Genomic DNA, 25,550 nt, shown 5'->3' on the forward strand with positions numbered 1-25,550 from the left:
TAGGGCACCCACAATTTCACTGGGCAACCTGTGCCAATGCTTCACCACCCTCTCCGTAAAGAATTTTTTCGTAATATCTAACCTGAACCTTCTCTTTTTCCATTAGAACCCACTTCCTCTTGTCTTGTTACTACAGCACGTTTTCACCATTTCTATTGCAGAGCTGCCCTTTCATCAGAACAGGTGACTCTTCCAAAATCAAAGACTGATATGGATGTCCAAGCTACAGCAAGGTAACATAAAAACAATATTTTGATTAGCATTGATAAATGTAAGTACTCAAATTGTTTTATTACTGTATTTGATATCTCTTTTGGACATGTGTGTGATTAATGAGTCATTTATCTAGTCCTAACTATTGACCTGGAAGTAAAAACTTTGAGTTCCATCTCATTGACTTGCTAAGTTATCTCAGATGTTTCATTTTTTTATCTTTTAGTCTGTCTAGCCTGCATCTTGAAAAGCAGCATATAGATAGTTTCAAAACAAATGTTTTGAAACAGAAAAATTTGAGTAGTATGGATTATAGAGTGTATTTTCTTAACTCTTCAATACATTATGGGAGAGGTAATAACTACACATTACTATGTATATAAAAACAGCCCAACTCATGCACTGCAGTGTTAACATTTTAAATAGTAAAATCCCAACACAGAGATTTAGTGTGACAAAATTAGTATGTTTAAACAGATGGACTTGTTCTTGTGGTATGAGTTAGATGGCATATGTACTAATCTTGGAAAGAGTATAGAATACCAGAAAACTTATTAGTGGAAAAGACAGAGACTTTTTAACTAAAATTTCAGAAAATTGTAAGGTTTTGTACTAATGGATATGTTATACTTCTCAAAACAATCAGCAATAACTGCCCCACCCTTGGAAATGTTCAAGGTCATGGGACTCTAAGCAACGTGATCTTGTGAAAGGTGTTGCTGTCCATGGCAAAGGGTTTAGAACCAGGTGATCTTTAAGTTCCCTTTCAACCCAAGCCATTCTATGATTCTATGATTCTATAAACATGCAAAATGTTTTAGTCTGTGACCTTGAACAGAATAAAAGGCCTGAATATGCAATTAAAAATTGAATTAATTAGAAACAGATTTCTAGATATGCCCTGAGAATTACAGTAGCTCATTGCTCAATCGCTAAAATTAATCTAAATTATCTAATTTTAATTAGTTTGATTCATAAAGCTCAGTTTTGTTTGGTCTGAAGCTATAATCTATACTATTTCAAATTGTGTTCCTCTCCCCCGAAGTCCTCAGTATGTAAAATCAGTACAAAATTATTAAGAAAGCATCCAAAAGATGCCCGACAGCATAATCCCTAGAAAACAAGCAATGTTTCACTGAAACATTTTCCTGTTAACAAATGTGGGAGATCTTAGAGAATTAAATATGCCACTGTATTAACTATGGGAGTCACAGCCATTCTTTACTCCTAAAGGCTTTTTAAGGTCTTTCTTAATCCTCACCCTCAATCAGTTCACATTCATCACCCCCTGGTTGCTCTCATTACCATATCAAGCTCTGTATTCCTGTCTCTTCATTGGTGAAGAGCTGGAGGAATATTTTACTGGTCTACAAGTTTCTATGGCAACATTGCACTGCTATTTGTGTCAGTATATAAACTGTAAGTAGTCTGTAATCTTAGTGGGTAAAATTCAGCCCTCTCCACTGCTGCTATTAATTCCTTTACATTTGGCTGGTGCTTCAGATGTCATCCATCTGCTGCTGCTGTGTTAGCTTCACAAAACTACAGACTTCTGTTAAATTTACGCTAATCAAAAATGTATTAATCAGCTGTCAGCAGAAGTGATGTTTTTCTATTAAAGATGTCATAAAAATACTACATTTTTGGCAAAAGTAGTTGTGTCACACAGGGGAAGTATACATGAAGAGTATGTATAGTAACATCAATTTTTAGTAGAATACTATTTTAATTTACATACTTCAGTTTCCTATATTTTTACTTGGAATGCAAAGATTTTCAGGTCATGCTTTTAAAACTCATACTTAATTGATTACTTGTCTTCCACTCAGGATTCTGATAGGGATGTTAAAGTAATAATGAATTAATTTCAGTATAAAACAAGCAGAAAATGGCAATTGGCTTTCCATCAAACTGGTCAGTGATACAAGCAAAATCTTTCAGAAGGGATTTACCTGAAAAGGATGTCCGATACTATCTCTTTGGTCTAAAAGTGTAAGCTTCATTGTGTAGTGTTCCATGTAAGGCCTGACATTGATTCTGTTAATGTTAAAAATAATTTTGCATTGTTTTCATGGACAACAGTTAGACATGGCATCCACCTTAAAACACAGAGTATATAATAATATATATATCTATCTTATATCTAGCGGCATGGACATATGCGACCTCTACCTCTTGGATATGATTAACAAAATGAAAAAGGCATCTTGTGATTAGTTGGGGCATTTATAGATACCCTAGACAGCATAAGTAGGCTAAGACACAAGAAAAGTAAAGATAACTACTGCCTAATAATTGTGCATTTTTCAGAGCATAATAGGTCAAATCAGGTCTATTGGTATCACACAAATGCAGCAGCAGATGAGCACTACACTGCCTACATACAAGGACATTTTTCTGATTTCTTCAATGGGCCTTTTATTCATTGCTTATCAGGGTTTTTTTGTGTTTTATTTCCACTTCAGTGAAGATCCAAGATTCTCACTCTGCATTTTTCCACTACGTAATTGTAGCAACCATCAACTGCAGGTGTTTAAAAGCCAGAACTCTTTAAAGAACTATGTTCAGTAGAAAATTTTGTTAAACCACTTCAAACATCTTGAGGGTGTTTAACAGAGCTTTAGTCAATCTTTCATTAGTGATTACATTTAGGGTACAAAATTGTGTATTTCTATCAAATGCATTTATAATGCGGTTTACTTGTATTCATCTACACTGCTTCCTTGCATATGTATATACACACACCCCGTTACAGAAAGTAATGTATTTGTCACAGTGGGCCACATTTATCAGGGCATTAGCAAAGGTATTACCACCAAAAGATGCAGAATAATCAAAAAGCCATATTTCCAAGAGTTCATAAATTGTAAGAGTGATGAATTTATCTCTTATTTTGCATGGATACATCAGAATTTGTGTTGGACATACTTGAGGAGAAGCTTTTGAGGTGATCATAACAGTGGTTATATATGAAATTAGAGAGACATCCCACTCAGCTTGTAAAGCATCTGTGGCGAGATTCTCTGCTACCAGCAGATGACTATTAGTCTGTAGGGACACAGGGCATACTGTAGAAACATTTACATAAGCATATCATTTTGGTATGCCATCTACAGCAGTCAGGTTGAAGAAGATGTTTCAGCTGTGTATTTGTGTGTATGTGGGTGAGAGAGGCAATTTCTAGGGAACAGAAGCAAGGAATTAGAATATTTTTTTCTGACATAATTAAGATAATAATTAAGATAATTCTATATTCTTGCTCCTGTACAGGGTTTTCCTATACTGTATAGAGTAACTCAGTATCATCAGTCTCGTCAGATAGTAGAAAATTTAGACAATGCTGTAAATCTGTTTGTATTTTGCTCCTTTTTAATGATATTCTCATTTGACCCCTATTTGAAGGAACCACAAATTATTTACCTGTGCTTAAATTAACTCTTGCAACAAGGACACACGTTTCTATATCTATCAAAATCTGGAACTTTGAAAAGTGGAAAAAACCAAGAAACAGGATTTTCTTCCAAATGATTAAAAAAAGGAGTAAACTGTTATCAACCTGAAATTTTCCAAACCAGTGGAATTAAAACCATCATGTCAGATCTCCTAAATGAATATTTATTGATAAAACTTTTCCTGTTCTAGAGTTGCATAAAGCGGAAAAGTGAGAGAACATGTAAGTGCATTTTGAGGCATTGGCCAATTATGTGTTCCTATTGCATGATCTAGGGAGAGAGATAGTTGCTGTCCCTGAAAGCGTTCAAGACCAGGTTGGATGGGGCTCTGAGCAGCTTGGTCTAGTGGAAGGTGCCCCAGCACATGGCAGGAGTGTTGGAACTAAATGATTTTTGAGGTCCCTTCCAACCCAACCCATTCTATGAGATAGGCAATTCCAAAGACCCACTAGAAATGTCCTAAAGAATTATCCTAGCTTGAACCAACATTTAGATGATCAAAATTTGAAGGCATGGCTCCCATACCAGTAATTCCTGTGTGACTTTTCCTTTGGGATGTCTTTTTATTTGCTTTCACTTTTTATCTAGACCTCCTGGAGACCTCTAAAATGTTCTGAAGGACACCTGTGTCCCTCAAAAAATGCTGGAAGCAAGGATACTAAAAGACAAGTCATATAGGCACACTCACAATTCAGTACCTTGCTTTGGCTATAACGACATTTGTTTCTTTATGGCGAAGTGGCTTTACACTTTCTAAATTGTTTCTGATAGTACAAATCAATAGAGTCATTTTTGATCATACATTTTTACATTTCAGGAGAAGGCTTCCAAGTGACAGGCACCTTCTGTCTCTCAATTCTGACAGATTTGGCATTCACTGGAATGCTGGTTTGGAGCTTTTCTGCGTGTTGATACAAACAACTCACTGTGGCACAGCTTATGTGAAGAGATCCAAGCCCATTATTCCTAACTGAAAAGTTAACACAATGTCTACAGGGTCATACACACCCTTCAAGCAAAACGGAATAAGTTATTGTCCTTTTTCAGTAATCTTTCTCAGTCTACCTTCTATGGAACATTTTGATCAACAGCTTCTTGCTCTGTATTTAAGTCCAAAATCCTCTGGGCTAAGAATTACACTGGTTTTGGCACAGTAGCTTTCACAGTTGACTGCAAGCTTCTTCTGTTCTTTCATCCTCAGCTGTTATTGATGAAAGGTCTGAATGAGGGCTTCTGGCACTGATCAGTGAGCGTGGCAGTGTGGAAGGAAATGCACCCTGCTTCAGAATAAATGCCAATCTTTTCTCAAAGAACTCCTTTATTCATTCTCAGTTGTATATGACAAAAGTCTGATAACATTGACAGTAACACAGCCATAACAGCAGATCAAAATTCATCTGGGCCCACAGTATTAAACTTTATCCAGTAAGATGTCTGATATATTTAATATACTCTAGACCAACTCTTTTAGCTCAGAGTTGGAAGGTCCACTTGGCAATTGATAGCTTTTGTCTTCTCCTGTGCGAACATGACTAGGTCAGAAATGCCCTCATGGTTTTAGCCAGGCTTGGTTAGTGTGGTCCTTCTATATTCCATCATTTCAGAAGAAGGAACTGTTGACTGGAATTCTTTGTTAGTCCACTGGGAGAGATCACTGAAGAAAGGACAACAGATGTAACTTTTTTAGTTTCACAATTAAAAATACTATACATATATCTTATAATATCATCTTGGTCATCTCAGTAGTTTTTATAATTCAGCTCAGTGCTTTTAATCAGAAAACAGATTGACATCTATTAAAAATAATGTGCATGACTCCTTTAGTAGTATTCAATAGTATCCTTTAATATCTGCCTCTGGATTGCTTCATGATTATGTTGATGATGACAGAGTGACTACATTTGAAACCTTACTGAGTGTTCTGTGATTTGACATGAAGTGTCCCACTCATTAAAGGCAATACAGCAAATCTTCTGAAATATGCATGGTCCTTCAGTTTTCTAATCCATAAAATGACACCTACAATATTGGTGTGTGGGTATTATGTCAACTATTGGTGTATCAGCAATGATAGATCATGAATTTCTAGGTAACTAGGTAAGAATGCCTTCAAGAGTTAGGGAACATTTGGAACTAGACAGAGGCTCAGCAGGACTTTTACAGGTTAAATAAGCATTCACTGAATGACTAGGGAGTTGTGGTCACATAATCTCCTGCATGATCCTTGAGGTTCAAGAGCATGGATGTGGTCTGTTTAAAATTTCCTTTCTCACTTCCTACAGTACACATGTCCAGGATCAACTTCAATTTCACCTCAGCATTAAAGACAGTCAGAAAAACGCGATCAAACTTTTTAAAATGTATTTTTATTGACTGTTTTATTCACTGCTCTCAGAATTTGCAAATACAAACATCAGATAGATTTTCAGTGCTTTCACTGAACAATGATGACATCACTAAAGCTGTTTTGTAGGCATGATTCATGTTTCCTGCTTCCATGTCATTTGAAATTTTAATGTTTTCAAGACTTAAAAAAAAGCCCAACAAACCAACAAAAACCCCACAAAAACTGTTAGCTGTTCTTGAATGTGTGGATGGGATTCACTTGTGGTTTTCTTTTTGATGGTGATCTGACTTGTCACCAGCTAAACCAGAGTTTCTGAACTATGATCCACTGAAAATAAGTGAGATTCACAAGCACAGGTCACAGAGCAGAAGGACTGAAAAGTATCAGATCTTTATCTCAAGTGAACTGAGCTAGAAATCAAATGCAGACTGAAAATAAAAGCAAAATGTAGACAACTCAATTTCTCTAACTTTTTCATACAAAACATAAAAGGGGAAAAAAATCATACTTTGTGGCTACATAATACATTAATTTTTACACTTTTAAAAATTACTTAATGAAAATGTTCATAGATCCTTTGTACATTGAATCAAAGAAGACATCAGATACCTAACATTAATGGAATGAGGTAATGCAAAGGACAACTGTACTTTAAACGAGGAAACATTTGCTGATATTGATGTGGGTCAGAGGTATTAAGCTTTTGAAATATAGCTGATTTCTGTAGAGCTTGTCACACAAGAATTATGTAATTTCCCTTTCTGTTTGTGTCTGAGAGGCATAGGGGTAAAGATATGGCAGAATAAGAGTCCCTGGTTAAACTAAGCCATAAATTTTATGTGCAGCCTGTTTTGACACCTTTTTTTTTATACTTATTTTTATTTATGTTCTTTGCTAGCCTTTTATTCAACTGGACTCTCTTCATTAATTGTCAAATTTCTAATCCTATTTTACACAAGCACCTAGAGGCAAAATAACAGATAGCAGCAGCAAAATTCATGGTTACCAAGTTTCCAGCATGAGGCCCACAGTGGCCCAGTTGCACATAGGTTTTTCTGTCCTTCAGAGTAGGGCTTTCTTTTGGATGTTAAAGGCAGAACTAAGTTTTTTCTGGAGGTGCTCACTTGCAAACAGAAAAGTAACTGAATCAATAGAATTGTCTTCCGTACTTCAGCAATGCTGACAAGCACATTGAGGTCTTAATGCAAGTCTTAATATTTTTATTTCAGAATAAATTAATTCATTGTTTCAATACTTGAGATCTTTTTGTACAAAATGTGATATAAATTCCTCTCTACTGCTGTTACAAGAATTTTTTTGCAGCATAAAAGAATTCATATTAGTTGCCCTGAGTTAGGTGCCCCTAAAAACTTCTAGTCATGTCCTGAGTCTTTATTAAAATATTTAATCTTATTGAATTTGTGAGTAAACTATATATTCTCCTCCTGGAAGGCCATCTGACCCACCTCATTCTGATCCATTTCAAAAATACTCACCCCAGGCAGAATGTTCACAGGGATGTAATGGTTGTCTCAAAAGATACTATGCTTTGAGGTGGCATCCTTTGGAATGACCTATGAAAAATGTCATCATCTATTACAAGCCACCTACCATATTTGAAAGATATTTCCTCAAGTTTGTCTCAACTGCTTTGTATAGAAGTTTTATGCTGCTGTTTTCCATCATCATCTATATTTTAAAAAATTGTCAACAAATGTAAGCAGTAGGAATTCAATTCATTTCATCCTTCTACTCAGTTTTTTCAAGTGACAGTTACACTTGCAACTGGAAATCCTTCTCCTCAGCAGCCTTGCACTGCAACTAATATTCTGATACACAAGGAGCCTTTTTAATATATGAATATAGGTTAGTCTCTTTCCCACAGTAATGCCTGTCATCTCTTTTAGAAGTATTAAAAATGGGATAAATTGTATTGCTGATTTTTAACAAGGTAACAATTCTCAAAAGAAACCTAAACTGAAATTCTGTTTAGGCTCTATAATGCACACTCCTCTAGTTTTTAATGTGAGGCTGGATTATGTGCTGATATCAACACTGGTGGTCACTGTGTGCTAATGCTAAAGTAAATGTAGCTTTGCTAACAAAGAGAGATTTAAAAAGTCAGCAAAAGTATGCCCTGAACATAATCAGATAAATTCTGAGACGTACCATGTCCTGTAGCTTGCCCTAATTTGCATTTTATCCTTTTACAAATAACAGCTCTCAAACTTTAACTTCAGTTGATAATAGCCTGAACTATGCTTGAACCAGTAACTTGGAAGCTGCGTATCCTGTGACCTCTTCTTTGTACCAGCCAGCCACCTCAAGGCAAGCTACTTGAAAGATGTCAGTCCTGATTACTTGTTGCAGTCATGTCAAGATGTTTCATGAGGCTGAAAGTTTGAGAAGTGTTACCAGTGCAGTAAATTAATATCTTCTAAGGGTTCTGTTTTACAGACATTTTGTTCCATAGGAACCATAGTGTAGTGAACAGGTCAGTCTGTATTTATTTCTGTGCTGTAACCTGCAGCTGCAACTGGTTTTGTTAACTTATTAAGAGTCTTTAGAGTTAAGTGTTCTATGAATCAGGCTGCAGTTGACCAGCAGTGCATATGTAGCCTAGACTTTTATTCCTTTTGTCACTGTCCCTTTGGACAGCAAGCCAGTCAGTGTATTGGGATACCCAAAGCACAGAAAATAATGTGTGAGGAAGTAAAAACATGCTGTCGGCTGCAAAGTTATTTTGACTTAAAGACTACAGAAGGGAACTAACTCTTCTATCCTTTGAGTTGCACCAAGGATTAATATGGGCTGGTATACTCATTTCTGAAGGAATAAGTCTTAAATTACTGGAAGTTTGCATTCTTTCCCCCCATTATTTCCAAATAGGCAATAGGTCAAGGCTGAACTGTTTTAGATATCTTCTCACTCTTTTTCTTGGAAACTCTGTGCAAACTGAACAGACCAATTTAGGGGAAAGTAAGTCTGAAGTTATGTGGGAAGAGTGTTAAAATACATGTGAAAACTTAATAAGAACATGTTTTAGAGCCAGAATAATTTCTGCTGATCTTAAGGGAGTTCCTTCCTTCCCTTTTGACAGAAAACTGTTACCTACAAGAACAAGTATATAAGTGATATAATTTCCCAATGTTCTAAAATAAATTTCTATAGAATTATTCATTCAATTATGTTGTATTTAGTACAAAAACACTAAGATATTTTAATATTTCTTTCAAAGATTAACACAGAAAGTTCCAGAATTTGGGCCTTGTTGTAGAAGCATATTTTATCTGCATTGTATTGGGCTACTTTTATAGGAAGATTTCTTCAATTAATTTATCTAATTCTAAAAGAAGAACACCCAGGAATTAATAAAATATATGAAATTTAAATTTGTATAAAAGCTAATAGAATACTTTTATATCTACAGGCTGAGTAAAAATTTCAAACATATCTGTTTTATTGAGTTAACTCTCATTAAAAACACATTGGAATTTGGTTCTCCAAATGCTTATATGCCTTTGAAAGTCAGACAGGAGCATACAGACAGAGTGGCCTGCAGGGCACAGCTTTGCTACTGTCACAGCTTTTCTATTGCTCCATGCTGTGAAAGTTAGCAGAAGTAAGCACAAAGGATACTGATAACCGTGCTGAGTAAACTGCATGTAATCCCATGACTTCAACCAGAATGAACAGGAGTCCCAAATCTGCTCTCTATGTTTTGGGTGAATATACAACACTGAGGCCAATATATATGCACAGGTTGCATAGCAAAGAAAGGTCATAACTGAGGCATCTGCAATTGCAAAGCTTTGGTAGGCTTCATTGAAGACTTCAGATGCATACTTAAAGTACCTCTAAGAACATAAAGGAATGGAGGATGCAAGAAACAAGAATTCTAATGCACATATTACTCACGCCAGAAACATGCACAGCTGGGTTTTTTGGTGGTTTTGTTTGTTTTTAAATAAAATTTGCAAAATTAAAGTTAAAGGAACTACCTAAGCCCTTATTTACACTTGCTATAATTTTAGTATTGCTACTTCCACCTACCAAGAAAGCAATTTGCCATCCAGGAAAGGATAGTTTTGGACAACTGCAAGGCTACAGTTTCTGAAGAAATACTCCGAAACTGTGAAATCTGTGATAATATAAAGAGAATTTCCAAAAGTATATAATTTATTAAGGACTGGTTTGGAACTGTAGTTAATGCCAGTAGAGTCTTCTTGCACTGAACTATTCTTTCATTCCTAAACAAATGGAGATCTTGATAATCTCATCAAAGGGAAGCCCAAAGCTGACAAACGTGACCAAGAAGAACCTGAAAGGGCTATTGTTTCATGACAGAACAGGTCAGTGAAGAGACATATGGAACATTGTTGACTGCCAGGCTATAGAACAGGTGGCACTGTCACATCATCAAAGGCATCCTTCTTTTCCCATTGCTTTCTTTTGAGGAGTAAATGTATTAGGTTTTTGTAGGGAGCTAAGGTAACTGGATAATAACTTTTTGGGTAAAGATGCTGAAAAATTTTCAGTAGAGGAGTTTGCATTTTGAAAATGCGTTTTCATGGAAATGAAGTGTTCTATGGAATTATTAACACCAGCATAATCCTTCAAAGGGAAATAAAGGTAGTCAAAACAACACTCCATGTTTTGACTTGACACTACAAAAAGTTACATTCAATGAGTATAAAATATGTTAATTTCCATTTCTAATAGATATGTTGCATTAATATATATTGTATCTTTAATGTTACTATATTGAAAAAGGAAATTATTTAACTAACAAGATCTAATTTAAGGAACAATTTTTTCCCCCTGACAACAGACAATAATAATAATAATTATAATAAACCTCATCCTATCTCTTGTGTGGAAGTTCAAGAATTAGTGGATGCAACTAGATCTCACCATCCCTCACTTTAATCATGAAATTTCTTGTGAAAAGTGAAAGTTTTCTTGGGAAGGAGCTGGTCTAGATAGCCTACCAAACAGACAAGTGGACTTTTCGACTGCCTCAGGAAGAGTGTGGGCTTATGTGCATATGGTGGACATATGGCTGTATCAATGAATTACTAAAATGATGTATGCTTTGGACTTTTAATCAGTTAATTTTTTCTTTCATAAAGGATGTGTCAATTATAATTTTTTAAAATTATTATTTAGTTTGACTACTTGACATCTTGTTATACTGGTTGTGATACAATCTGGGTTTTGTTCTGTCTCTAAAGGAACCAAGACCTCGACAACCTCAGCAAAGTGAATCCAAGTTCTTCCACAAGTGACAAGGAGTAAGTCTTCAAAGTTTCTCAGGCCCTACTTTCCTAAAGCAGTGAGTAATTTGCAACTATGAAAATGTCAGGAAAGGTAACGTTGCAAACCTGGAAAATATTTTATAGATTTAATAAGTAGCATTTCTTATACAGAATGATGAATATATAAAAATACAGATTAATTCAGTGGCATGTGCACTATCAGCTGAACAAGTACTATCTATGGCAAGCTTCCATACATGCCTTATATGCTTCTGCAATTAAACTGTTAATGAAGTACTGTGATACAGTTAGAGAAGGGGCAGTAAACAAAATACCATAGAACTCACGGATGATAAGGGTTGCCCCAACCAGGTGTAACAAAGCATTTCAGTCAGCAAGGGCAGTGATACACAGAGAGCATCTTGAACTTACTTTTTTGAACAATGCATCAGTTCAATCTGTTTCTTGACATCTGCAAGCATCCCTTCAGCACATGGAAGGGGAGGAACTGGCAGGGTACTGTGCTAGTAAGAACTGTGTAATATTTGTCACACCTAACACTGACATTCTGCAGAAAATTTCAAGACGGATGTTCTAAACAGTAATAGCACACAAATGTTGCCTACCTATGATCATCTATTTTACATAAGACAATCTTACATATATGCACACACATGCATATATATATGTACACTTAGCACTAACCTGTAAGTTGAGTATCATTTCTTTTGGAAATTTTAATTCACAGATAATTTAATAGGATAGAGTACAGGGCTTTGAGACACTACTGAATTTTTGGAGGATCCAAAGTTTTAAGATTAATAAGCCTATCATGGATTGAAGTGACCAAGCTATGAGTTTCATAGAGCTAACTGGGCCTTTTGTTTTGCTTCCTATTTACCTAAAGAGAATCACAGGGTTTTTTACAGTAGTTAAGAGTGCTTTTCATAGGTCATTCAATCCTCTAATTCATGGAACCATTTTAAAATAGTAAAGAATATAGAGGAAAAACTTGTCTCTAATTTAATTGTATTTATGAAATTTTAAAAAAAGTTTCCTTATATGTAAACTATGTGAGTCTTTGGATGCTTACATTTTCAGTATAAATATGGACATAATCAATGCTTTAATTGATCACCATGATCATAAACGGAGGAAATTTCTCATCATTCCAGAAGGACAGTATGTGGAAATTTGGCTATATTTCTACAAGCTGTCTTCAGGAGTTTCTTATTTTAAATAAAAATTATTTTTGAAAAGTAATGATGCAAACACAGGTTATGCTGCTTGGAGCCTGTAAATTAATTCTAAATTCTTTGAAAGTTCATATTTCTCCTTCACTGTCTTCACTGGCAAAACACAGTCTTAAACTATGGCACTGATCTGACTAAAGTCTTTTTTATCTTCTTGGATATAACAGATAATATTTTTTATTTAATTATAACTTTACCTTGCTAGGGGAAAATTGTAAACATATTTTCTTATTATGTTCAAGTACATAAGTGTTTGAAAATTTTGAACACAAATGTAACTAACAATTTACTTTTTTCCTTTTAAATGTGTGCATAAATATATTTCTTTCTTTTATGACACTTTATTCCTTCCTAGATAGGGGGAATATTTTAACAGTTGTATTTGTTTGTTGTTTCAGACAAAAACACCTTCAGGATCTTACTGAAATAAATACTGCTGATCAGAAAAACAAGAGGTGAGTTTGTCATTTATAAACTCATAAAATGTTGATGGTTGATTGGATATTAGCATTAATAGCTACTGTTCTGTAAAAGTCACTACATTTTTATTTGTGTTCAAATGGGAACCTGAGTGACCATTTTTAATCTGAAATGATTTGTCAATGGGCAACATTTTTGTTTAATTACAGGGCATTTAATATACAATATGATTGTAAAATTATTATATACATGACACAGGATAATGAAATTTATTATATGAAACTGATTTTTCACAAGTAAGTGATTGATGAGTTACTAGTATAAATGTGGTGCAATATAGACCTAGAGATTGTATAAAATCCTAGATAACAGCAGTTGCAAGAGGAATTTGGTCTGCATATAAAAATAAAGCAAGTAACATATTTTGGAAGCCATTTCCATAGCTCATGGTATTGATGCCTGTACCGAATGAAATTCTGTTATCAAGTTAAAATGATAGAGCCACAGTCAGTTTAGCAGATGTTGGCAGGACCTTCACCCATAGCATGGGAAGGCAACATGACATAGTGGTCATAAAATGAAATGAGAGATTCTGACTGGGTATATGGAGAACTGTCCAGCAGGGGAGCAGGCAGCCTGGAGAGGTTATGCCATCTCTCTCCTTGGAGGTTTTCAAGACCTAATTGACAAAGACTTGAGCAACCTGGTCTGACCTCAGAGCCATCCCTGCTTTAAGCAGAAGGTTGGACTCAAGAGCCCCTGAGGTCCCTAAATTCCAGCCTGAATTATGCTACAAAACTATAATGAACTTGCTGGTTTTGAGCTGTTTGTTATTCTTTTGTGTCATCACACTAGAAAGAAACTGAAAAATACTGAAGCCTGAACAGATAACTAGTCAATTTATTCAGGAATATTCCCTGTGAAATGCATACAATTTTTTTCTTCTTCAACATAAATAGTTCAGCCCGTTTAATATGTTTAGCTTAAATAAAATATTTCTATTAATTCTGAGGTCTCTCTCACTTTCAGAGATGAGGACCTTGGTGATAACACTGAAGTAAAGTCTGCTGATGACCAAAGTAAAAAGCGGTGAGACTCAACTGGTAGTTTTCTCTAAAATTTGAAGAGCTAATATCATCAGTTGTAGCTGTTTAGTGTGGTACCAGAAATTTGAACTCTTAATATAAGAAAGCAAAATTTTCCCAACATAAGTAAGATATCTGTATTATTTCTAAAATGTGAATGAATAACAATAAAGCTGCACGTATTTTGGTAGTAAGCAACAACTCAAACATATAATCTCTTGTTAAGAATGAAAATGACTGGTGACAAGATCCTCATAAGTATTTTTGTGCTTATCTAGGTGTTTTGTGAACTCAGCTGCTAGCATCTCAAATATAAGTAAATGCATTCCTAGTACAAAGTTTTGCTGCTACTAGGTTTCATTATTTTCAGAAGCTAGGATCCATTTTGGTCAATTAAAGTGAAGTTAGTATTATGTTTTCAGCTACTATTCTGATGGTATCTTTTTGACAGTCTGACCAGAGAAGTATATACTAAGTATCTACGGCAAATTAATTTCTCTTTTAGTTCTGAAAGGGGGCATGCCCGGTTAGAAGTCACAATAGAGGGTGCTGCTTCATGCTGCATGCTATGCATATAAAACATGACAGCACTAAGTGAGGGTTGTTCGGCAGAGCTTTGGTCCTTGGCAAGCTCACTGAAATAAATCAAGCTGCAGCCCAAACATCCAGAGTTAAGGTTTGAAATCATCATGTTGTTTCAGAACCTTTGGCAGAACCAAACAACAGCAGCCTTTGTCTGAGCTACTTTGTAAAATCATCAAAAACATTATAGCACTTATTTCTTAAATCTTATAATTTGTATGACAAGGTTTATTTTGTGTTTGTTTGACTGTCATGTCTGTGGTAGCGAAAACTGCAGAGACAAGGTTTTTTTTGCTTGAATAATAATCCTGCTTTTTGAAATGAGTCTACGTGTCTGTTAAGCTAGTAATTTCTAAGAAAAACATAACTGTAGTATATTAAAAAAAAAAAAAAAAAAGAAAATTTGGGACTGAAATGCAGTAAGCCAAAGAATACATTATAAAATACTGACAAGAAAATGTGGAGTGCTATCAACCACTGAGACATTATTGCACAGCTGAAAACCTCAGTGAGCACTTCAAGGAAACTAGAGTTCAATAAAGTTAGATGAAGTTTCTGATATGAATATATCTGAATATATCAGCATAAACTGGAGGACTTAAAATTATAGGTCAATGATTGCATTATTTTTCACCAGCAACAGTTTAACAACAGTAAGAAAAAGATACATTTCTTTAACTACTTTTTCAAGCCCAAGCTTCTGCATTTATGGCTCTAAGTATAAATTAAAAGCTGTGTAGATGAAAAAAGTCTAAAAAGTCTTTCCTTTTTTTTTTTTAGGATAACTGAGAAATCATATGAGAATCCTCCAAGGGCTCCGAATAATCTCCCAGAAACAAACTACTCCAGTGACAGTGAAAGAAAGACCAGGTACTGTGGACAATGAATTGAGCATCATAGCATCTAAAGTGACATTTCTTGCAGAAAATTAAGAAAAAACATTTTTTCTGCATGAAATTTCAGGCATGCTTAGAAACTCACATTGGTCTTTGGAATCATGCCAGCCCTCTTCCAAATCTACTTCCAGGATCCCAGGCTTAGAAGCCCACAAATCATAGCTCTGGTGCACAGAGTGGGGAGCACAAGACATACCCTGTGTAGCTCTAGACATGTGGCTGAAACACGAAATTGAGGAGAGCAGCTAAGCCAGAATTCTTGTATAATCAACAGAGGAAAGGCATTTCCTGTGTGTTAGATACACAGTGCTCCTATTTCTTACGAACTTACTTCTTTGTGAGGGTGTAAGGAAAATATTACACTCTTCACTCAAGTGCCTTATTAAGTTCCTAAAACTATATGGGATGAATCTGAACCCATGTGTCACAAATCTAATCATGGAAACTGTGACAAGGGTTTCTGACTTTTTGACCAGGAACTAGCTATCTTTAAAACCATTTATCTTGCAATGTTCTTGCTCTAGCTGGATTCTGCTTCTGCAAGCACACACATTGCAAATCTGAGTGAAAAATATGATGTAGCGATATTTAAGAGAACTAGCTATACACCAGGTCTGCTGGTAACAGGAAATAATTTAAACAAAGGAAATTATATCTTGTTCTTCATGGTTAAAATGTATTTTCAAGAAATATGACAACAAAAATGTAATATATAATTCCGGAAGGAAAGACCTTTTTGGATTAGGAAGAAACCTCTCCTCAGTACCAATCCATCCATCTATATGGATTAATTAAATATTAATGTGGGTGGGATTGTTTAAAGATATAACCCTATATGTAAGGTGTTGCATTGCTGTATAGTAGTTTTGAACTGCTTGAGTCAAGGCTGACGACTTTTCAGGGAAAGGAGTAATCTTCTATGGAGCCTCAATGACAGGGAAAATAGCAGTCACAGTGTGGTACTTTATGGGAACTATGGCCAATGTCCCCATCCTTAACCTTATGCACACCTGAGCCTTGGTGTGGGTAGGAATGGGTGCAGGATCTCTAATCCCTCATTTTCTTATTCTAGGAGGTTAGAGTACAGTTGAAATTTATGTATTCTGAAACTTCTGCATGGCCTCAAAGGACAAGCCCATAAACTGGCTGAGAATAAAGGCAAAGTAAAACAGCATACAATTTAAGACTAAAATGACTATTCAACAAAAAATTCAATTAGCATTTTGTGGCATTTTGCACACATACAGATTCTGATTTGTTATATTCTGATTATCTTTGAAAGTTAAAATAGAGACAATAATACAAGAGTGGCAGGTCAAAGAATGTGCTGCAATATGCAATGTTACCTTACACTTGACAAAATTTTTACCCTCTACCTGAACCTCTAATCCTAATTTAATTAATGAAATCTTATTAAATGATTGGTCTTTGTAGGTTATTTCAGGTTTTATGCAATAGATTCTACAGAGTATTTATGGCTGAGTAGTTTGCTGTGTAAACAAGTCACACCACAGCAAGCAAAGGAGTGAGTGATATGAGCTGAAAGAGGGTACGTGATCAGATACACAGCTCTCAGGCTACATTGTGACTCAGTCTCTTGTCAAGCTCTCAGACTATGCATTTATTTTAAAAGGTTCTGAGTTTCCTCACACTTTCAGTTGACAAGGTTAGAAACTGATTCTTTGGAAATATTTTTGCTTTAGCTTCATTATTTTTTTCTATACAGTAGTACAGTTATATTTTTCTCCTAAGTTGTGGTTATATACATTTTTGTGTTTTTCAACATTTTTATGTTCTATGAAATGTACATAAAACCTTTATCATTTAAGCTTATCAGTAACTGCAATTTTAATACATTTCTGGTTTACCATAGAAATCAAATAAGAAATATTTACATTAAAAAATGAAACTATGTAAAAAAGAGTATCTGGGCTTAACACCTTTCACACACATATTATCAGTCTGTTATACTTTACCTGAAAAAAAACATATTCTGCAAAGACACATGATTATAAACAATTGTTCGTAACATTGCTAAACATTATTCAAGAGTGAAATGGAACATGTAATAATCACCATATGCCTTATGAATTTCTGGTGAATAGGATAATTAAATCAGTCCAGAAATGTTCAAAACATGTATGGCAAGAGGACTTCTTCAGCTGTCACATACATGTTCATCCCTTCTGTGCAAACAAAACTGAAACTTAAACAACTTAGAAATGGGACTGTCAAAAAAGGAAGATTTAACTTCCCTGACAGTTAAGTTCAGTTTATTCCTTTTTACTTTTTAATTCCTTTTACTCTGATACAAGGAACAATACAGTTACTGTAGTGATCACAAATCACACATTGAACAGCCTGTATTATTAAGACGTTCACTCTAATTCAAGGAGCGTGTTGTAATTTTGTTTGGCTGTTTGAAAGCTCTTTGAGGACAAGCAAAAGAAGCAGAGGAAAAGAAAAAAATGCAGTCTGTCACCATTTCCTGACATGTATAATTCAGTCTGGGATATCAGCACAGGCAAACCCAATAACATTCATAGAATTTTGCTCAATGGGCTTGTGTGGATTTAATTTTGAAATGCTGAAAAAATTATTCAACAATAAAACACAGTCTAAGGACACTATATTTCTAATTTAGGGTTTTTTTAATTTGATATTATTATTCTTTATGGTTGTGAAGGTACAGAAAAGAACTCATCACCAACTATGATGGGTTTTTTTTCACAAGCATGTTACTTTAGTTTAATTTGCATATTATCATCAGAGTTTAGTGATTGCTATGCACTCTCTGCTTCACAGCAAATCATCATATGGTGCCTATGAAGAAAATATAACTGGAAATACTATTAAAACTGTTTACTCCACTTCTGATCGGTACGTACACATTAATAACATCATAGAGTACCAAAGGATACAGACATTTGCATAAGCATTCAAGTGTTCAGACAAAAGAGAGCAGTGGAAGTCACCATTAGGCTCGTCAGACAGCTTTTCATACAGAGCTCTCTTTCAGTGGGATCTTGCCATCAAATCATTACCACAGTTCAGCAGCCTAATATTATATGTCAGGCTTGTCACAGCTGACATTTTAAAATATCTATAGAAACAATAGCCAGTGCTTTAAGTGATAGAGTTGGCTTTGTGAGTCTCTAGTTTCTATCTCAGGCAGCTGCTTACTCTGCAAAATGTCCTTCCTTTGTGAGAGTGATTTCTGTAATGACCAACTTTATGACCAGATGTGGAGGAATCAGTACACATGACAAGGCTGTTAAAAACAATGTTTTCACAATAATTGAGATATTCCCAAACATACAAAGCATATTTGCTCCATCAGTAACTATCTCACCTTACAGAGAAAAAATAGTTAAAGGATAATTTGAACAGTCCCATTACTTGGAATTACCAAATCAGAAGGACTTGGTATCCTTTCCAACATAAGTATAAGGAACTCTGGGAATGATTAAATATTAGTACGATGGTTTGTCATTGAGTGGAAAGGAGCAATACCAGTTGATTTTGTAATGCAAACCCAAAGACAATTATATTTAAATACATATGTATTTAAATTACATACGTGTCACGTAAGAATGCAACAAGAGCTGAGAAAATTTTTAAAAGTACTATTGTCATAAATAGCAGATAGGCTGTTCTATATGCGTGTTCACTATAACTGCCATGAAGGTATAAATTCTGTCTGATGTACAGAAAATCAAAAAAGTTTTCAGCCATTTCAGCAACACAGAGTATTCTATACCAGACTGATCAAATTATGGCAGTTTCAATTCAACTACCAATTTACTTTTGTGATTAAAATGTTAAAATTCTTGTCCTCCACTCCATCCCTATTTACTATACATGCTCCCAGACATTCAGCAGCTTAATTCAGTTCACCAGAGAAGACCATTCTTTCTATGAAGGTATTTTTGCTATTTGACAATTACATTCAGCAATTTACCCATCACAGGAGCATGTATATTACACTTGTCAGCTAGAATGGAGGGAATACACACATGACATTTTTCCATTTATGGTCACTGTACAGTATAAAAATGTCTTTCCCACGCAGTGTACTAAGCTTATCAATTTTCTGCTTGAGATTTCAATGGCAGCTCTTCTTCTGACAGCTGATGTTATATTATATACACAGGAGTATAATTGGAAAAGATATATGTACATACTGCAGGAAGCCCTTGGGCATAGATGCCAAAATGATCTTAGATGCCTTGCAAATTTGCTGTCATTCGACTTGCTTCAAGGTAAGAAGATTTCACCTGGTACTAAGAAATATAATTTGAATGTAATACCTGCATTATACTACACATATAATAAGACTATTTAGGCCTTAGGCCTTCTCCACCTTGAAGAGTAGGAAGGCTTCCAACTGGAGGAGATTAATGTAGAAAATACTATCTCTCTGTTTCTCTCTCTGCTCTACATACTCCCTTCCTCCTTCTTTCCATTTCTCTCTCTCCTCCCTCTACTCTCCTCCCTGCCTCTCCTCTCTTGACACAATAAGGAGGATAAAGGATGCAACTGAATGTATCCTGAATGTCCCACACATTTAGAAGCCTTCACTTACACACACTTACAGTCTAATACAGTGAATTATATTCAAGTTACACTCTCTTTGTATTATAAAATTTTGTTCAATTTCTCTTTTTATGAGGTTTTGTAATGTTCTTGATTTAGTGACATCTAAAACAGTCTTAATTATTAAAAACTAGGTATTTTTTCCCTGTTTCCATTAAAAATGAAGGAACAGAAGAAATTTTTTTTGCTTGTCATTCCAAAACCTAAGCCTCAGCCAAAAATTAGCTCCTAAACTTTTCTCAGGATATTCCTGGCAGTGCTCAGTCCTATGGTCTGTTTTCTTTCTGCCTCATTTGTCTTATTTCTGCTTGCATCTACATACAGAGTTTGCTGTTCTCACAAATGATACTCTGCAAAATCACTGCATTAGAATAGCTCCTTTTTATGCCCAGTCCTGCATAGCTTTGACTTCAGCTTCTGCCACCAGTTCTTTTACCTACTTACTGCATGGAAAAATTAACACAAAGCAGAATACAGCAGTAAGGTTGCACTTAACATGTATGAAGCTGCATGTGCTTTTTGTCTCATATTGACTTTCTGAGCTTTTTGAGCACCAGAAATGCAATTTCTTCATGGGAAAACACTATCCAGTGCTATTATTGCAGGTAAATGTAAGCTCTGGCTTGCTTCCCACACTGGGAGGAATGGGCTTTTCATGCAGTTAAGAGTATTAACAAGATTATATTGGCTAAATTATCTGTTAAATATTATTATTATAATTTATATAATTTATAAATATTATAAATATTATTATATTATTTTGCTACCTATTCTCCATTTGGGACCTGTCTGGCCAGCAAAATTCAGTTTTTGTGTAAATACACACTAATGAAAGCACTGGCAAAAAATTTAAACAACTGATGTAGGTCTGTGGCTCATGCTTGTAGTTATGTATTTAGCTAAACAGTGCAATTTTTCATCATTAATATTCATTTAGCTCCTTACAAATACCCTGTATCCATTAGAGATTTGCATGTAGCTGACAGCAGTATAACATCTTAATTTCCTTGCAAAGCTATATACCAAAAGCTCAGTGAGTAAATAATCCAAATCGTAACAGGGGTTCTCTGTATAAAAATTCTAGCTTATCTTTGAGATAAAAAGATCATGAAGACATGCCCATCCTTTTGTTGATTAAAATAAGAAACATAAAAAAAGTGAAGAAGCAGATTGTTTTAATAGCACCTTAATGTTAGTGCTGATTTTCATTTATCAGAGCATAAAATATCCAAAGAAACCAGAATTTACTGTTCTTTTATTAGATTAAAACAAATAAATAAATAAATAGGTAAAATTATCTGGATACCAAGATTCTAGTTTATATATCAAATTACCATGCTCCTTGATCCACTGTAAGCTTTCCTTGTGATATTGGGAAGTAAGCCTATGTGCGTATCTGTGTATTTTCATATGTGAAACATGGAAAATGCTTCCTTATCTAAAAAAATTAGCTTTCTTTAGACATTTGTGAAAGCAGTGTCCAGATTCTGGAATTGGAGACGTAGTTAAGTGTTAAGGGTCATAAAATATTTTGAAATAAGCAGGCTTAGTTTCTTTAAGATCTACTCTGGGTTGGATGATTAGATGTGATCACGCTTCTTTTACTCGGTGAAGAAAGAAAAGGATCTCAAATTGGTGATTCATCTTATTTTAGGATAAACTTCTAAGCTAAGACAGAGAAAGTACCCTTTGGAAACCTCTGGGGAAGTACGGGGTTGTTGAGTATAATGAGTACAGTAGGGAACCAGTTGAGACACTGATTATCAGATGTTTAAAGGTGAGATATTCAGACGTTTAACTTTATGTTCATTAAAACTACTCTTTCGGAGTTCAGATTTGATGATATTGCAGTACTTATAACCAGTATTCTGGTCTGGAGTTGCCTGTTTCCTAAAGTACAGCATACTAGGAATGAGTACTAGAGGAAGGTTTCATTTTAATTTTTCCTCTTTCTTTTGACTTGTGTGTTGAAGTGTGAAGTATGTAAGAGACCCCTGGAAGATTTAAAAGCAGGAGACAGCATTTGGATTTACAGACAAACTGTGCATTGTGAGCCTTGCTATTCCAAAGTTAAAGGTAAGGTATAAGATGGCACTGAACATAAACAAAACAATTTAGAGAACTTCATTCAAACAACTTGAACGTACAACACAGCAGTTGTTTTTGTTCACTTCTGCGCACTTAAACCTTTTCAAAGTATCTAATTCAGTAAGTTTAGGATGATATCCAATCCCCTGGTCTAGACACAATTATTCTGTGAGGGAGATATCAAGTCTCACTGTAACCTGTAGAGTCCTACCTGTGCAGTCAGTGAAGACACTTAGAGTGAGGCAATGGCATCTTGCCCTGGAAGTGAGAAGAATAAATTGCAAGGTCATCTGAGAATCAGGTTGCTCTACTGAAATGATTAAGCCAGGGGCCAGACGTACTTTCACCTAGAGGAGCTATTGTGACCATGAGAAAGAAGATACAAAATCTATTAAGTCATAATGAAAATATTTTACTGTGATTACCATTCTTACCTTTGTGAGGAGCATAGTGAGTAAACAAATGTGCAAGGCAGTGACAAATGAACATTTTGTTCTATTAAGTTTTCTAGAAGTTGATAGATTTTAAACCTTGTCTCTTCACAGCATTTTTATTTCATATAAATCAGTACCTAGTACCTCTGTACCAACTTAAGACAAATGGACATGGAGAAGAAATGCTCTGATAAGCTGATTATCTTAGATAAGATCATGTTAACAAAAATTATATTAAAAATTTGTTTGATTAAAATACTTTGTGTTATGCCATTGCAAAATTTGACAGGAAGAGTGAATTTTGCAATTAATCAGATTAGAAAATTAGTAAGAATTGTAATAGTTACAAAACAGTAAAAAGACATACCAAGATTCTGTATATTAAGCATTATAAATTGACATGTTCCATTTAATCGAACTACAAGATATGACAATCAGACTTCAGTAGATATTCTAAAAAAAGAAAAAAAAATTAGAATATACTTCTTTGCTTGGCATTTCTGACCACTATTTTCTCTCTTGCAGAAAAATGGATCTACTAATTCTGACATACAGAAAGCATGACAAAGAAGTTCCACTATTGTTTAATTAAGTGTATTGGCCTGTTAATTCAAAGCACTGTGGAAAATAATTCATTTGTATTGTGAGGAACAAATTTCCTAAATGAAGTCCTACTGCATGGTTACCAAAGGAATTAATTTATTGGGAATTTAGATGCCCTTTCATACCTACATTGCAGGAAGCAAACCAAGATCTTCATCAGTATATTCATCAGATCTGTGAAACTGCTAAAGTCTATGTAAAACCAATGATAATTTATTGAAATTTTCTGAATGTCAGAACATACGTACACACTTGTTATGAAGGGGTTGTATTCTCTTTTGTGAAAATGCATCTCCAATATAAAGATCTTTTAGCTTAATATAGCATGAATGGGATTCATCTCATCAAAGATTAGCCATTTAGAGGTCAACTATTTGGTTTAAACTACTGTTTTCATACAGAGGGAAGGGTGTTCATGCTGTGCCTTTGAGGAGAGACACCGTTCTCCAGAGGAAGGTTCTTCCCAAGTAACTTAAATGGTAATTTTGAGACAGAACAAATCATCTTTGGCAAATGCATCTCTATTACTGCTGAAGGATTCTAGACAAAAATAGTTAGAGGGGTTTAAGTAGAAGTATTCCACTCCATGTTTATAATTCTGGTAACTATTGTATTACCATTTTTTTAAGAGGTGCACACTTAATAGTTGCCATGAAATAATGAAATACATACTTTGCATGATATTATGTTGTTGTATTTATCTTTCCTACTTTATTAAACTACCTAAACAACTTGAATGGATTTATCTTGCCTAAATTTATATACAGTGTAGACATCTATTTCTCAGTTACTTGATCTATTCTGTCTTACATAGAGAAGCAAACATTTTCAGGAAGCAATTCAATTGGTCAGATTACAAATGTCTATTTTACTGTGGTGTTAACCATGATTTGAATATATGTCTTACTTTCCATGGTTTGCAAAGAACCTGGAATGAACAGTTCAGATTTCTAGATATCTACATTAGGCCAGATAAACTCCTTTCACTACAGTGAAAGCATTTTTTTTCCTTTTGGACAGTGTATGTGTATAAAAGTATAGAAATTGAAAGAAGAATTTATGCTTTGTTATAATATGTTGACTAAAATAATCAATAGTTGAGTAGTTTACTGGACATACAAGGTGTTGACTACTAGTGTTTGCCACGAGGTGTTTTAGATTATGGTTATTCAGAACAGTTTTTTTCTTCCTTACACCTCAGCTTAAAAGGACTTCTTGTATATGGCCATGACAGAGTTAAAGGGTTTGGAGGCTGCTGGACCTGAGCAAGAGCTCAGAAGCATGAGAAGTGTCAAAGCCATAGATAAATATTAGACTGGTGAATAGCTGTCCCAGTCAAACTCTCTCACCTTGACTGCACATTTCATAGTGGAGACAGGAGGCATGGATGGATGTCTGTGTAATTTAAACCATTGGGCCTGCAGTTGAATAACGATGTAATCTGTCTTGTCTGGCTTAAAGGATCTTCAGACTGACATGCAAAGGAGCCATGAAACAGTAGATATTTTGTTTTGTTAATTTTATGAAAATTTCTTATGAATTAATGGCAGTAGCTCTAATAAACCTGTTACTATAGAAATTTTCTGCTGGTGTGTGTCTCTTGCTGATGACATATCCTAGTTAAATTATACTTATTGTTACTCTGTGCTTCACCAGGAAAAAAATGAGACTTGCACCACCGGGTAAGAAAAGTAGTGGCAGAATTTTAATGTCACACATTTGGTCCTGTTTGGAGACCAACAGTTATTGCTAAAGCCTGGTTACAGTGGAAGATATTAGATGTTCATTTGGGCCAGCACAACTGAATCTAAGACTTCCTAGTGTTTGAGGGGATGAGAGATTTTATTTCAGTCCACTAGAGACCAGGAGCAAGCTCTGGATCAAAATATCTGCTACCTAAATGCTTATGACAGAGAAGTAGCAATAAGAAACAATAAATAATAATTCTGTACTCATTAAGTCATCCTTGCTGAACAGCCCTGGCAATTTTGTCATGTGGGGTTTTTTGTTATTTTTTATTATATGTTGTATAAGTTTCCTGAAAAGAAACACCGGGTTTATGATTTACCACATAAAAGCTGGCATAGCAGTACTCATTAAGAAAAATCATATTAACATCTCAATATCAGTGTATCAAAACTTAAATGTTTTTTGTCCGTTTTGCATATCATTAGCATGTGGTGTTTCATTTCCCTTTGACTAGTGCTTCCATGAAACAATCCAAATGAACAGTTTGCTGGCAGATGTTTTAATGAACGTGTTATCTTCAATGCCTCAAATTAGACTGAAAAGCTATATTGAGAGAAGTACTAAATTATGTGGG

The 25,550-nt window shown here is 34.9% G+C and overlaps 1 protein-coding gene across 2 annotated transcripts; it reads left to right on the plus strand.

The window, feature by feature from the left end:
• The first annotated feature begins 165 nt into the window (after positions 1–165).
• On the plus strand, positions 166–24,708 carry LOC126649560 (sciellin-like). 2 transcript variants are annotated; one of them, XM_050333836.1, is made up of 9 exons: positions 166–233; positions 11,247–11,306; positions 12,922–12,978; positions 13,973–14,032; positions 15,391–15,480; positions 18,312–18,386; positions 19,660–19,768; positions 22,076–22,178; positions 23,150–24,708. In XM_050333836.1, exons 1-9 carry the CDS (start codon positions 211–213, stop codon positions 23,164–23,166), a joined length of 594 nt encoding a protein of 197 aa, XP_050189793.1. In that variant the 5' UTR covers positions 166–210; the 3' UTR covers positions 23,167–24,708. The 2 variants fall into 2 exon arrangements, with proteins under 2 accessions (XP_050189793.1, XP_050189794.1); XM_050333837.1 differs by lacking the exon at positions 13,973–14,032.
• Positions 24,709–25,550: the final 842 nt, after the last annotated feature.

Source organism: Myiozetetes cayanensis, unplaced genomic scaffold (assembly GCF_022539395.1).
Source record: "Myiozetetes cayanensis isolate MyiCay16 unplaced genomic scaffold, myiCay2020 scf5-8, whole genome shotgun sequence".
NCBI classification, from domain to species: domain Eukaryota; kingdom Metazoa; phylum Chordata; class Aves; order Passeriformes; family Tyrannidae; genus Myiozetetes; species Myiozetetes cayanensis.

What these genes read in the sequence shown, in the direction of transcription:
- LOC126649560 (XM_050333836.1), top strand. Translation starts at nt 211, where the DNA reads ATGGATGTCCAAGCTACAGCAAG. An exon ending in GATGTCCAAGCTACAGCAAG is followed by an intron (nt 234 to 11,246) that starts GTAACATAAAAA and finishes CTGTCTCTAAAG; the next exon opens with GAACCAAGACCTCGACAACC. An exon ending in GTCATTCGACTTGCTTCAAG is followed by an intron (nt 19,769 to 22,075) that starts GTAAGAAGATTT and finishes TGTGTGTTGAAG; the next exon opens with TGTGAAGTATGTAAGAGACC.